Genomic DNA, 15,052 nt, shown 5'->3' with positions numbered 1-15,052 from the left:
TCTTGAGCTATCTAAACGATAAATGATGCCATAGGTCTGCTCAAAAGATGATAAACCTAACATGATGAATTCAGCATTTCACATCAGATCATCAACTCTTTTTTTACAGTGTATGATTCCCTAAAATTACCTGATTTGTTCAATTTAAGCAGTTCCTGCAACATATCATACAATACTTCAAATTGATACTGTAATTGCTCAAATCCACCACAACTAAGGAGAGAACCACGTCTTTATTAAAACAAACCATTATTAGAGATAGGACTTTATTTCTAATTTTCCTTGTTTTCTATTTATTATGTTTTAGAAAGCGGCCATTATTGAAGTACTGGCTTTTGTTTGAGAATTTACGGTACACTTTCTAAACCCTTCATCGTGTACTGTGTATAACATAACTACAACCCCTAAGTAAACAACATTAAACTGCATGCAATGGCATGCATGTCAAGAACAGAGGGGAATTCAAGACAGCATTTGCTGCTACACCATGCTACATTGTAAGAGAGGTAACAAGGTAAAAGCAGGTAGATTGGTTGAGAATAAAAGAGGGGTCTATCATGCTAGCTAGAATGAGGAGAAATATTGTTATAGAAAAAGATGGCAATTTCAGATTTGTTCTTGCACCATTCAGTGGCTAAGGAGTAGAGGATAGATGAGAACAAGAAGGAGAGCAGCGGGAGGCAGAAAGAGAGAGAAAGTGAAAGAAGGAGACAGAACGAAATAGAGGGGTAGAAGCAGAGATAAAAAAAACAGTATGGGCCTGGATGTGGAAGGCCCCTAAGAATGAAAGAAGTAGAAGTTTTTTTTCCTGTAAAATGTTTTGATAGTCTTGTTTTTTTATGAATGACAATGACTGTATATGAATAAACTTGGTGATAAAATTGTTAGAGGAACTAACGGGGGATGATATCATATTGCGTTATTATTGTTAGATATTCATCAATGAAATTATAATCTTTATGCTGGTAAGGCAGTGAGTTTTTGGATATGGTTTCAGCTGGTTAGTGCCTTCTAGAGCTACTAAAAAAAGAGGAGCGGAAAAAGGGAGTTAGATCAGGGTGGAAGTGTAAGATGAAATAATAAGACAGAATCTAGATATTCAGGGGAGGAAATGGGAGCTACTGAGTTTAGGGAAAAGAGGAACAAGAGCCAAGGGGTTGTGAAGGAGAAGCTGCAGAGACCGGGGCCACCACCATCATGCCTAAACTGTATTGGTGTCCCATGGACGTCCTTACACTGTCATCAGTGGCTGCCTTATCTATTTTCACCTCAGGCAGAAGTCGTCTGCCGGGCCCAGGGCCGATGAGAGACACCACGCCATTGCAGTCTACTGTGCTGTTCCTCTTTCCTCCAGAGTGGGGTGCCAGCGGGTGGATGCGTGATGAGCCTTGGCTGTAGCCACTGTAGCTGTTGCGGCGGTAAGGGATAAAGAGGGAGCCTCGACGGTCTTCGCTCTCCTCTACTGTACTATGCTCGTCGTCGGCAAACTCGTTTTCTGAGCCCATGTCCTTGGAACGGCCTTTGAAGCTGAAAATGCTGCTCCGGCTGTTGTGACGCGACATGAAGGGAGAGCCTGGGATGCTGAGGAGTGACTGAGGAGGGAGAGACAGATGCAGAGGGAGAGTTGAGGAGTTATTAAAAACAGCAGGAGTTCGTTGATGTGTAAATAAAAGGGGCAGACAAGGGGAAGAGGGCAAATGGGGCACAGAGTTAACAGGAATAAACCAGAGTACAGAGAGAAAAAGAAATGACTAATCTCAAGCAAATGGGAAAGTATGTCGGATAAAGGCACACAACATGAAAATACAGGTTTCATTCTTTTCTAGCAATATAAGGTGTCAAATTTTGCGTTCTCCGACTGCCACACACCAAACAGATTACTAGCTTTTGTGTTACATACAGAAAGCAAGGCTATCACAGATGTTTCCTCGTACCCAAGGTGTTGATCACAAAATGAGTGATACGCAATGATAAAGACGAATGGAGAGCTTTCGTCATAATTATGCTCAATCATTGTTACAGCATGAGAACTGCATCTTTGTACGGTACTGTAAAATGACAATGAAATTACAGAAAATTATAGTTCCAATTTCAAAAATTCATTGTCATTGTCATTTATGCTATTTTTGTCCTTGTTTCTGTAAATAAGACCACAAGAATCGCGTAACTATACTTGTGGGAATATCCCACAATTTGACCAATAAACTGACCATGATCTACAGGGCAAACAATTGAGATTATTTTCTCCTTGTTCAGTTTAGTATTCCAGCATATTGTTAACTCAAAAATAAAAGAATAGAACACAATTGCAGCCCAATGCATGCTTTGGGGATGTTTTGATCTGGAACATCCAGTTCAACAACAGCCAGTTGTTTTGTTCTATCCTCCAAGTACAGGGCACTTTAGTTTTGTTTAAAAGCTTGTCCTATTTGGTTAAACAGAAAACTCCTAGCATTCATTACAAAGGCTGTTTTCATCAAATAATCTGTCTTCACTGTGTATCAAAAGCAATGATGACATTGGGGATGTCCACATACAAAATCTTAACTTCATGAAGTTCCTTTGTGTGCCATTGTTCCCAAGTCTGAAGCCACCAAACAAATCATCTTGCTGGAGCTGACAGTCACCAGGAAAGACCGTTTGCATGAGGCATTTGAGAGTAAACTTGTGTAAGATGACGGACTGGTCAGTGAATGCAGGCAAGGCAGATGGAGAGCAAGGTGCAGCCTGATCTCTAGCCAGAGTCTACAACACACTGGGTATTGAGTGAGGAGGAGGAGAAGAGCCATCCACAACACCACTGAAGTGGCAGAAAGAGCCTCAAGATGGCTGTGGCTCAAGACAGCCAAGGGGAGGATGGGGGGGAGTTAATTTGCCATTTAGACACAACCTGATCAATCTCACCTGGGTCAAATGAAGGGGGGTGTACGATGTTGAACAACCCAAAACATCCAACGATTCCAGAAACATCACTGACAATGTGTCCAGAAGCATAAGAAGATGTTTTTGTACATCGGAAAGCTGACCGTTCAGTGATGTGCAGGAAAGTCTGGTTGACAACCATGACAATGACAGCTCGAAGAGACGCCAACCGTGGTAGAATGGGTTGGCAACTCAATCTGTATACTCTGCCAGGAAGAAGTCAAAACCAAGCTACAGAGAATCTCATGGAAACATACCCCCAGGGGAGTCTGAGAGACGAGAAGTCATCTGGAGAAGAGTGGAGATTAGCTAAAGGGGTTTACATACAGGGGTGGTGACAGAGCTCAAGGAAGCCAGGGAACACAAGTGTAACTGTTTTGCAGGTTACCGGTGAATGTGAATGCATACTGGTAAAACATCATGTACCCAGCAGAACCAGTTGACCTCATTATTGACTACTAAAACAGCTTCAGGATGAGAGTTGTTACATCACACTGGTATAAGATCATGGTTGCAAATATAACTGGGTGTACCATATCTGTCATCTTGTTTTCTCTGGCTATGAACACAATTGTCAGCAGAGCCGGAAACTATTGATAAGGGCTTTTACAGAGGACCTGACAGTCACTACAGATCCTGTACTAGGCTGGAGATGATTCTGCAGGGATTTGAGAAGCTGATAAGGTGGGCCCAGAGAGCTTCAAACCATCCAAGTCCTGATCTCTGGTGCTGAAGAAAGACAAGGTTGATGTTCTGGCGGGCTTCAGCATTGCAGGCACCATGATTGCAACCATTACAGAGATGCCTGTAAGAAGCATAGACGAGGTGTTTGACAGCCACCTGAGGGACCCAGCATCCATCTGATCAACCTGCAATGAAATGGAGAGCTAGCTGTAATTAATGGACCAATGGTCAAGGCATGGCTGTACCAACATGGTATTCAGTCTAGAATCCTGTGGCCACTCCTGGTGTATTAAGTGCCACACTTAACTATTGAAGCCTTGGAGAGCTACCTAGGAGTCTGAGCAGCATTGCACTCTATGGGCACTGCAACAAGCTGCAGCTACTACTCAAATCTCAGGAACAGGATCAGAGAACTGATGCAGTACCAGGAGTCAACATACCTGAAGGTGGCAAAAGCTGACATTGTGGTGAAGACTAGAAGAAAGTGGCAAGCAGAGGAGGTGGTTCAACAAGCAGAGTCAAGGCTGGTAAGAGTGGTTACCCAAGGCAAAGCCGGACGTGGATCCTTCCCAACATCCAGTGTCAAAAACACCAGAGGGAAGCATCTCCAAGTCCAGGAGGCAGAGAGGGCAGCAGCGGAGGAAGAGAGAACCTGTAGAGTGGTGGCAATGAAAATGAAAGAAAGGTGACCTGGGCTAAGCTTTGGAAGGACAAGCCCCACTGGATCAAGTTCCTTGTCCAGGCAGTGTACGATGTGATTCCCAATCCGACAAACCTCCACACATGCGGTGAAGCAAAGTCATCAGCGTGTACACTGTGCATGGAAAGGGGAACCCTGGAGCACATCTTGAGCCTCTGCTCCAAAGCCCTGGCAGCAGGACTATACCACCACGACCAGGTTTTGAAGGTCATTGCCCAAGCCATCTTCTTCAGAACCAGGGAACAGCCAACATCTGCTAAGAAAAATTCCACCGGAATCCTGGCCTCTGCAAAGGACTGGAAGATGTTGGTAGACCTGTAGAGGCAGCTGAAGTCCCAGCCCATTGCAAGAGCTTACAACACACTAATCACAGAGAGAGGTGAAGTAGAGCCCTCAGCGATACCACTGAAGAAGCAGACAGAGCCTCAAGATGGCTGTGGTTCAAAAGAGGAGAGCCATGGGGTGGACATAGCCAACTTGCCTTCTGAACAAGAGCTGAGGCCTAATCTACCTCAACTTGGATTCCTGGAACATCACTAATAATGTGTTCAGAAGCATAAGTAGATATATTTGCATATGCTAAGTCAAACAGCTGTCTGCATTTACGTGGAGAGGAACAATACCTCTGTAATGACCCTGTGACAAAAACATCAACTGTACCTGTAAATTTATCTCATTGTTTATGTAAATATTATCACTTTTTAAATCTATGCACGCTGTGCATACTGTATATACTGTGATATCCACCTACCTCATGTATATAAAGCAACCTGTTATATTAACCATATTTCAGCACCATTTGCACTCTGCACCATTGCACTAATTGTCTTACTGTTTACAAATATTACTGTTAGAATAAAAATGTACATAAGTTATCCCATTTATGTTTTGTTCTTAGTAGCCTTTAAAGCGCACAGCAATGCTGTGTGTGTATGTGTGTTATTAAACTTGTGTCTGAGAATTACAGGAATGGCACCCTGCTATCTCATGACTGACAGGGCAGGCTGACATCGAACCAAGATAGTCTCACGGTTGCTCCCAAGGCCGCTCTCACGAGATTAGAGCAGTCTCAACATACCTTGTCTTTTATTAAGCATTATACATCTCCCCCACCCCTTAGAGAACTATGTAACAGGGAATCTCCTAAACTGAATAAAAGAGAGGAGGCTGCATAGATGCACTTCAGAGTGAGTAGGAGATGTAACTGAATGCATCTATGCTTACTCTCCTCGAGTAAAACTTAAGTTAATGCCTTTGTCTTTCTTTCCTTGTATATGATTTAAATGTTCTAGGTGTCTTGAACCTGACATTAACTGTTGTTGTTTTTGGCATTTTATTTAAATATATATATATATATATGAACATAGTAGCTTAATGTTTGTTTACCTTGTTGTCCTTGTTTTTAGCTGTATTTATGTCTATTTCTGTGTATGTACATTAAGAGCAACGAAAAACCAAAAATTCTGATTTACTGTATAATTTTTCTTTCTAACTTTACCTGGTTCATGATGGATGTCTTCCTCCCTAGCCGGCTTCCTGGGAAACGAATGGTACTTTTCTTACTGCCATCATCTGACTCAGACTTAACAACCTTCTCGCTGTCTCCCTTCTCTTTCTCCTGCTCTTTCTGACGCCATTTCTTCTTGCGATTGCGACGCTCCTTGGCACTCTTGGAGCTCAGCTTGGAGACCTCAGAGGAGCTGCGGGACAAGTGCCCCCCTCCTTCATCCTCTAACGCAGCCTCCGACACAGTGCCTGCAGATGTCGCCATGGCAGCAGCCTGAGAAAAACAAGACACATGATAACCATAAACTATTAAAAAAGGGTAAATGTAAAAGGGTAAAAAAGAGTGTATGTGTGTGAGAGAGAGTGTGACCAACCTGTGTCTCCTCCTGCTGCCTCTTGAGCTGCTCCAGCATGGCCTTGAATTCAGCCTCTTTCTGCTCCGCCTCCTCAATAGTGGCCTGGTTCTGCTCTTCATAAGCCATAGCCACCACAGCCAAGATGAGATTCACCAGGTAGAAGGACCCCACAAAGATGACCAGCACAAAGAAGATCATGTAGGTCTTCCCTGCGGCTCGTAGAGTCTGACAGACACACACAGACAAATGAGAACGAATCAGAGATTTATGATGACTTAACATGGAAAATTGTGTTTTTAACCAGACATATTGTCTTATTGATAAGATATAAATATTTAAATGGAATGCATCTTAGTAAAACAGTAGTTTTATGGTTATGAGTTTTTTTCTGCAGTACTTTTTGTCAGAGGCACTGTATGTATACGTGTGTTGTATCAGCATTGCTGGTGCTTCTATATCCGGTTCATGGCTTTCTCTAGGAAAACCTCCAGACAGGAAAGAAGCCTTAGAGTACAGGAATTCCCAGTTTTAAACACACACACACACACACACACACACACACACACACACACACACACTATAACAGTGACTGGCCTATTTGCCAAATGAAGTGAATCTATTACGGCTGTGGTGGTGCAGGTCTGGAGGAGGAGGAAAGAAATACTAGTGCAGTTTAACATTACAGATATTTGTGGACATGTTATATATTTTGTACATGCATTCTGCATCTACTCCAAAAATATGTTTGGCAGAGTATATGACTGTTCTAAAGGTCATTTAACTAAAATGAATTCACTTTTCAGTAAAAAAAAAAAAAATGCAAACAATGAAATATTTCAGAATTTAGAAATTATTTGCTCCCTGCATGAAAGACAAACAAAATTATAGTGGCTAGCCACACACTCCTAGCTACAGTATTTCGGATCAACTGTTCTTCCTTCCCTTTTATTCACAGGGCAAATTAACTGAGGGGGAGAGCTGCTGAGAGGCACTTTTGCTGATTCATTCAGGTATTAGGATGATGATGTACATATTTTTTATGATAAAGTGAGGACAAAATCATTAGTACTGCTTAGGGGGTGTTTTACTTCTCTGGGTAGGATTAGAGAGGCTTTAATATAGGTCTCTAAAACATGTAAAAAGGGTCAAAGACTTCATCCATAGGTCATACCGTGACAAAATATACAGTCCTGCTTTTTGCTTCCTCTGGACATTTATGTGCCAATATGACACTAAGGAGAAGAGACAGACGAATTAAAGAAAACACTGCTTTACCAGCATGTAGAGATTTTCCCAGAAGTCCTGGGTCATGAGGCGAAAGAGGGTGAGGAAAGCCCATCCAAAGCTGTCAAAGCTGGTGTAACCATAGTTGGGGTTCCTTCCGGCTTTCATACATGTAAAGCCCTCTGGACATCGTCTGAAAGGAACACACAGAAATACAAAAACTGTAACTTAACAAATGACTGAAATATGCCATTTCAGCATCATCACAGTTGGGATTACAGATATAGGCATCACTGGCAGAGTAAGTTATAACAGGACCATTGAAATAAGCCTGCAAAAAGTCTTGATAAGTGTGTTTTTTGTTGTTTGCTTGTACATGCATGCATGCTTACTTGTACATGTACACTGTTAGGAGTTAGGATATTGATGTGATTTACCTTAATATTTCATAGCCTTTTCAAAAGCAAGCAAAGTCTGGCTCTTGAAATATGAATAAATGTTTAGACTGTCTAAATAGTGTATGTGAGGATGTGTACTATAACTATTTTGTTACTAATAATCGAATAGTGGCCTCTATAATGACTTCAATTAGCTTATTTATTTTAGTATCTGTAACACCAATGTCTTGGTTAAATGCTAAGTAAAAATGTTTGTGTATGTGGTAAAGTTTGCAAAAACACAGGTGGCCTGAAGATCCACCAGGCCAAAATGAGATGCTTGAGGGGGTGTCAGTGCTCAGATGCAGGAGGAGCCAGGCCTGGAGTCACCCCACATTGCAAAGGAACACACCACAAGCTCCATGCCAAGACAAATCTGAACATTGACAGGTCAATTGGCCCGGAAGCTAACAGAGAGAATGGCTCTAGTTTGACGAGGACGTGGACAGGATCTGTGAAGCCATAGCCAGGAATGATGCAGATCAGAAGCTCCAGTTAACATCAACCATCACTGTCAGCATTGCTACTGAGATGTTTGGTGTTAAGGAGTAACAGGTAAGAAGAAACCCTGTGGGCAAAACTGATGGGAGACAGGAGCTGAAATATCTAAGGAGGCAGTACAAGGGAGAGAGGGGGGAAGATAAGAACGCCTTAGCAGATCTTCAGAACATCGTGAGGAAGAAGCTCATCACCCTCCACATAGCAGAATGGCTCAAAAGAGGGGCAAAGAGAGAGCCAGACAGCAAATGGCATTCATGGCAAACACCTTCGACTTCACAGAGAAACTAAATGGGCAGAAGCAAAGTGGTCACTATGCATTTTCCATAGAGGAGATTGACCAGTACCTCAACAACACCTACAGCGATGTAGAAAGGGACAAAGACTTGGGTTTGCTATCATCCAAGAACCATCAAGTTCAACGCCCAGGAGCCAACTTTGAAGGAGATCCAGAAGGTCAACAGGGCACTAGAACAAGCTTGGCCTCAGGCTCTAGTGGAGTGCTTTACAAGGTCTATAACAGGTGCTTCAGTCCCTTGGGATAACTGTGGAGGATCCTCAAAGTGATCTAGAGGAGGGGGATGGTAACCTAGATGTAGAGATTTGCAGAGGGTCTCTGGATTGTAAAGGAGGAGAATACAAGCACCATTGAGCAGCTCAGGACCATCTCACTCCTCAGCGTTGAAGGCAAGATATTCTTCAGTATCGTTGCTCGACGATCTCAGTTCAGAAAGGAGGAGTCTCAAAGGTTTGGGTGCACTGAGCACAGAGGAGAGGTGACTCAGTTGACCAGAGAGGCACAATAAGGCCACAGAGACCTGGCTGTTCTGTGGCTGCACCTTGGCATCACAGGACTGCACAGGAAGAGAGCCATCAGACACACCACTGATGCTCTAGAAAAGGCATCCAGATGGCTTTGGATCAAGAGGGGTGATTCGTCGACCACATACACTATGTGTGCACAAGCTGGGGTGTGATCAACCCTGGCTGGGATGTCTGAGCTAGGGTGTCTGATGTTGAAAGACCCAAAATACCCAATGACCCCTGGTTACATCACTGATGTGTCTAAGTGCATCGTAAGATGACACCTGCTGAAAACATTAAAGCATAAATATGGAGGCATGTATTTAGTGAGTGAAACACTAACTTACCCTGAGTCAGAGCTATTTCCACATAGTAGAGCATCAAGCTGACCAGGGAGGAAGTAGAAGTTAGCTATGAAAAAAATAAACAGAACAGTCACTTTCATTAGCCACTTTTTTATATCAGCAAGGTAAAAACAAAAACAAAACAATACAAAGAGAAAAAGAATTACCAAGATGCAAACACTTGAATCTCTGCTACGTGTCGTTTATGTAATCATGTCCAACTAGCTTAATCAAGTGTCAAGATAATCACTCACTGTCATTCATGATGTATTCGCTCCAGTCAAAGGCCCTGCTGCCATTTGGCGGATACTGCTCGGTCATGTTGATTGGCCAGATTACACACTTATTCCGCAGGTTCCCCATGAAGAGCTGCAGGCCAATCAGAGCAAAGACGCTGAGACAGAAGACGGTCAGGATCATCACATCCGACAGCTTCTTCACAGACTGGATCAGAGCACCCACAATGGTCTTCAGGCCTGTCAATTAATATACAAGAAACACACACACACACACACAAACACACAAATGTGTACGAATGCACATACATGAAAACAAGCGAACTCACATACACATGCACACAAGCATACAAATTCAAATGCACACACACACACACACACACACACACACACACACACACACACACAGATAGACACAAATAAAAAGATTTGCAACTTTCAGCACTGCAAGAGTTTGGTTTCATAGCTGCAATTCAGAGCTGACTCAAGTCACGCATGAAAAAAGTTAAGTTAGGTAACGTATATCTAATCCTGTATTTAACCCTGTGCTGTGCAGGCTCTTACATAAATCTAAACTTGGCAGGCATCGGAATTATTTCAAAAGCACCTACGCCCAGCACTGCCAAGCCTCAACACCAGGAATTGACTTTCAGTGTGTCTTGTGCATTCCTGTGTGTAGACTGTACTTGTTGTTGTTCCTGTCATTTCTGCCTTGATGGAAATCTGTAGTCTGTTGTCTCTTTTTAATTAATTATCAGATAGTTGCTAGCCATGTTGTGTGTATTTAGCACTTGACCTACAATTTAAGTATATACAGAAACTGTAATTTTAACACCTTAACAGTATGCGAAAAACATCACAATTGTCAATTTGGGGCTCTGTTTTGAAATAAAATGATCACATTTGCTGATGTGGAAAAAATATATATTAATAGAATTATAGTAACAAAAATGGTTGAGGAGTATGTTGAGAATAATAAATTTGTTGTTTGGCTGTTAAATGTATCTCTTTATTTTGCAGCTTTACGTGATGATTTATTTGCAATGATATCTGAGGACTTTAAATCATATATAAATCTAATAAGGTAATTGCTACAGCATGGTTTAATTGCTATTTAATATGCTACTAGACAGTAACAATACAATAGCATCTATAGCAGAGAGTTCAGAGAAGAAAGCTGAGAACCCAGTTTGGGTGTGAAAGATATTTAGTGTAGAAATTGGAATTCTCTGATATCCTAACATAAATAATGTAAGCACAGTGCAATAATGGCACAGGTATTCCGACAAGGTAATAAAGAAATGTAGCCTGTGTGTGGTGCGTGTGCGTGTGTGTGTGTGTGTGTATGTGTGTGCTGGTGTGGGGGCTTAATATCTCCAGTCATTGTCTGCAGGTACAACTCTGCAGCTCAGAGGCAGAAAAACATGTTGTCCTGCATCTCCACGTTTCCTGGGAGGAGAAACCCTGTCTCCTTTCCTGTGCTAATTTTCTTGCTGTTGACTTCCATTGTTTCTTTTCATGCTCATTTGGACAGCCTTTAGGCTACTATTACTTATTATGAGTATTACATATTTCAAATAAAGAGAATGATCCCATATCATGAAACTGGATGTCTTCTGTTTTAAAGTTGTAATTATCAATGTGATATAATTTAAGAAATGTGGCTGGATTCTTGGATGTGGAGGGAGATTCTTGACTTTGTATTACAAAGTCAAGAATCTTCCTGTGAATAAAAATTAAGTTAATTAATTATCATCAGTGGATTAAAAAGGATAACTAGGATATGTGATTTTTAGTAGTTTTAGATCCTACAAAATTACACAGCTCTTTTCTCCCTTACTTCCTTTTTAAGCACCACAGTATTATCACAGGCTGGCATGCTTATATGCACTACCACACTTGTCAGTACTTTTCCATAGGAAGTTTCTGTAAACCAACTGTACAAGTGAGAGCGACAGACAAAGCAGAAGCAAGGAAAATGTAACTTTTCCTGGTTTCAAGGACTAAAATTAGATTTTGCATTTAGAATGGTTTCACAGTCTGAGTCAAATTTGGTTTAGAGAATGAGTGTGGCCAAAATGAGTTTTCTGCTGTGTTAACGCTAGCCCGTTCTTGCATCATGAGGTGTACAATTTGTGGGGCATGAACAGAACATGGTGCAATATGCATCTCATAGTATAACAAATACACAGAGATCAGTTTATTGTATTCAGTGTAGATTTTTAGCTATATGGTTATCAAAAAGAGACATTTCAATAGGATCAAAGACATGACTATCTAGTATGTAATAACAGCACACTGGTGCCACTATGAGAGTGCATTCATGTTGAACCACAGATATAGAGGTCACATTCAGTTTTTTTCATAAAATACATAACACCACAACAAACACTGCAGCTATATGGGATGTTTCCATCAAAAAGACACATTTTCATTTTCACATTTTTACATTAACTACCCCATGTAAGTAAACAGTTCTATAGAAGAAGTTTAATTGTCTGAAGCATTTTCCACTGAGGAAGAACAGACAGCAATACAGCGGGATTTAGGATCCATCTGGAGAAGAGAAATTGTATCATGGGATTTCCCTTCACTCCTTGTGTCCATCTATGGGAACATTCCTGACTAACTGCAGTTAATAATTAGACTGCATCCAACAAATCACCTTAACACAGCAGCACCACAAACAGCAAACAGCACACAAAACCAGGCTCAGTCAAGGAAGCAGGAAGTGAAAAGGAGAAAGAAAGGACAGGCGAGGAAGAGTTGGTGGCTGGGGGGGCAATGAGAGGTGGCATGCAGGTCATTTAAACGCCAAGGCTGAAGGAATTGACTCTGTGTCAGCATCACCTGTCTGTAAACCGTGATGGTGACCTTGCCTTAACTGAAGAACCGTTCCCATCCCAGGCATCTCTTTCTCCCACTCTTGCAGTGCTGGGCTAGCCCTTGGTTTAGCCCAGAGCACAACTGAGCGCTATATGCTGGAGGCTTAGCTTAATGTACTGTACTGAGTGTGTGTGTGTGTGTGTGTGTGTGTGTGTGTGCGTGCGTGTACGGTATATGTGCATGTGTGTATATGTGCTGAACAGTAACTTCACAGTGTCTGCATAATTGTTTTACAAGCATTTCGAGTGGATCTCATGTGTAAGCAAATATATATAAACTTGTGTTACTGTGTGTTCCCTAGAAAAAAAATCTTACTGAATCTGACATTCATGCACAGAATTTTGCTTCTTTATGATATTTGCTTATTATTTATGTTTCCCTTTCACTCCCAGGATGGACAAAGATCTTCAAAAAAAAGGAAGAAATCATAGAATCTGAAGTCTGAATCAAATAACTCTTATAACTAAAAGATAACAAAATCCAAAAGAAAAGCCCCTTGAAGCCAAACCTGTAAAAGCATGTGTCTCAAAGCTTCATGCAGCATTGATGTGTTGTAAAATTAGGCTTGGCAGTCTTAGGGAAAGAAGGAGTCTTTAGAAACGAGAAGTCAGTGTCATAGATTTTGAGAATTTGGATTAATGTATGAAATTAAACTGAACACAAACCAAATATGCAAAGAGGTGACAGATTTAAACTACTCATGATCATTCTTTTTCCCTAATTAGTTTGTTAATTTAACCACTCATGATAATATCCTGAAAGTCAACTCCTTGGAAATAACATCTAAACTCTTCCCCTATATTATCACATTGTTTTGGACATTCATTTCTTTTTCACTTGGGGTAGAAATCTACAGACAGATAGCGGTTGCATACCCTAATGTGCTGCTTAAGCCCAACTGTCCATATGGCACATGTGAGCCCACAAGACTGCCAGTAGACTGCTAAGCCTATCAAAAATGTATTGCTACCATTTTTGATTATCATAAAAACAAAAGTAAAACAAAAAAATGTAGAAATTCTAAAACATCCTCTTTTTAAAAAGAAACAAATATCAAAGTAATAGAAATAAAGACAGGTAATAGATAAAGTAAGCTCAGCCTTAGTGTTTAAATGGGAGTCTCACCTGGAATGACAGAAATAGTTTTCAATGCTCGGAGAACCCTGAACGTTCTCAGCGCCGAGACATTCCCAAGGTCCACAAACTCTGTTATATATCTGTAACAAGGTAGGATGACACACAGAACAGAACCCCATGACACACAACACACACGATAACAACACACACACGCACGCATGTACGCGCAAGAGCACGACACCAGCACCACCATCGAAGACCAGGAGGGGACACCACGGTGAGAGAAAGAACGCCTGTCCAACCAGTGGGAAGAGAACGAAGGAGGAAGAGGAGAGGAGAGGGACTGAAACAAAACCACACCTAACATCAACCCCGTGACTCGCCCACCCGCAAACACAAACACCTGGACTGTCTTACCTGGGATAACTGAAATTGTTTTCAAAGCCCTCAGAACCCTGAACGTACGCAGAGCTGACACATTGCCTAGGTTTACAAACTCTGTTATATACCTGCAAGGTGGATCAGATACAGTTACTCAGCAGCCATCCCAAACAGAGGAAAGAAAGAATAAATTGTTACATAATATTTTAATAAACATTATCAACGTGGTGCGATGGACTGATGTGGATTGAAAGTGCTGTAGGCAATCAGGAGGGAAATAAATCCATGTCCACAGGGGAGGTGACATGAAACAAAATACTGGCCCTGAAATCAATCTGGATGAGGAATGTGACATTTTTGGAAGGACCGAATCTCAGAGTAAGTTTTGGGTAACTGCAGCTTTGCAACTGTGGTCGCTAATCTATATCTATCAAAAGTTTGGGGGTGATGAGTTTATCAGTAACTACTAGACAATGGTGTTTGCCCTCCACTGTAGAGTAAAGATCAGACAGAAAGTTGCCACATTGCAATGTGTTTGTTGCTGTAATGGCTAAATGCTTTTCAGGTTTTTGGGGATTTTGTTTATACAGATTCTTCCTCATTTCTCCAAAGTTGCCCACAGCAGCTTTTAGACTGGGAAATACTGTCTTTGTCCATCATCAAATATAAAATAACCGCCATGTTGTTCATTTTAAAAACCACTCCAGCGGACTGCAAAAACCGCAGTCTGTTAAAATAATGACAAAAGTTTGATGGATGTGTGTCATGATACCCGCACAATGTTGGAATATGTGAGTTAATCATTAAATTCTAACTAACACGAAAATGTCAAATGATTATAAATCATCAATGATTATAAATGTTTATTTAGCATTTTTGGTTGTAACTAAATTAAAATGACTCAGACTTTTCTGACAGAAAACATTTGGCTTGTCATGGAAGTAAAAGCACAGGTGTCACCAATAACGTTAATGATTGCTCCATTCCACTGATATGT

General features: G+C 41.3%; 1 protein-coding gene across 6 annotated transcripts in view; it reads right to left on the bottom strand.

Annotated features, from left to right (window-relative positions):
* Window positions 1-15,052, bottom strand: part of scn8ab (sodium channel, voltage gated, type VIII, alpha subunit b) — a 55,332-nt gene that overhangs the window by 25,538 nt on the left and 14,742 nt on the right. For 2 of the 6 annotated variants that reach the window (XM_044177946.1, XM_044177961.1), the window contains 7 exons: window positions 13,723-13,814; window positions 9,730-9,951; window positions 9,479-9,542; window positions 7,444-7,585; window positions 6,187-6,393; window positions 5,805-6,086; window positions 1,236-1,592 (listed from right to left, as the gene is read on the bottom strand). In XM_044177946.1, coding sequence (XP_044033881.1) covers window positions 1,236-1,592; window positions 5,805-6,086; window positions 6,187-6,393; window positions 7,444-7,585; window positions 9,479-9,542; window positions 9,730-9,951; window positions 13,723-13,814 — 1,366 coding nt within the window. Of the gene's footprint in view, window positions 1-1,235; window positions 1,593-5,804; window positions 6,087-6,186; window positions 6,394-7,443; window positions 7,586-9,478; window positions 9,543-9,729; window positions 9,952-13,722; window positions 13,815-14,091; window positions 14,184-15,052 lie in introns of all 6 variants that reach the window. The other 4 variants (XM_044177987.1, XM_044177954.1, XM_044177978.1 and 1 more) reach the window with 4 other exon arrangements.

The sequence above is a fragment of the Siniperca chuatsi genome, linkage group LG2 (genome assembly GCF_020085105.1).
Source record: "Siniperca chuatsi isolate FFG_IHB_CAS linkage group LG2, ASM2008510v1, whole genome shotgun sequence".
NCBI lineage: Eukaryota > Metazoa > Chordata > Actinopteri > Centrarchiformes > Sinipercidae > Siniperca > Siniperca chuatsi.
This window is presented reverse-complemented; position numbering and strand designations above follow the sequence as displayed.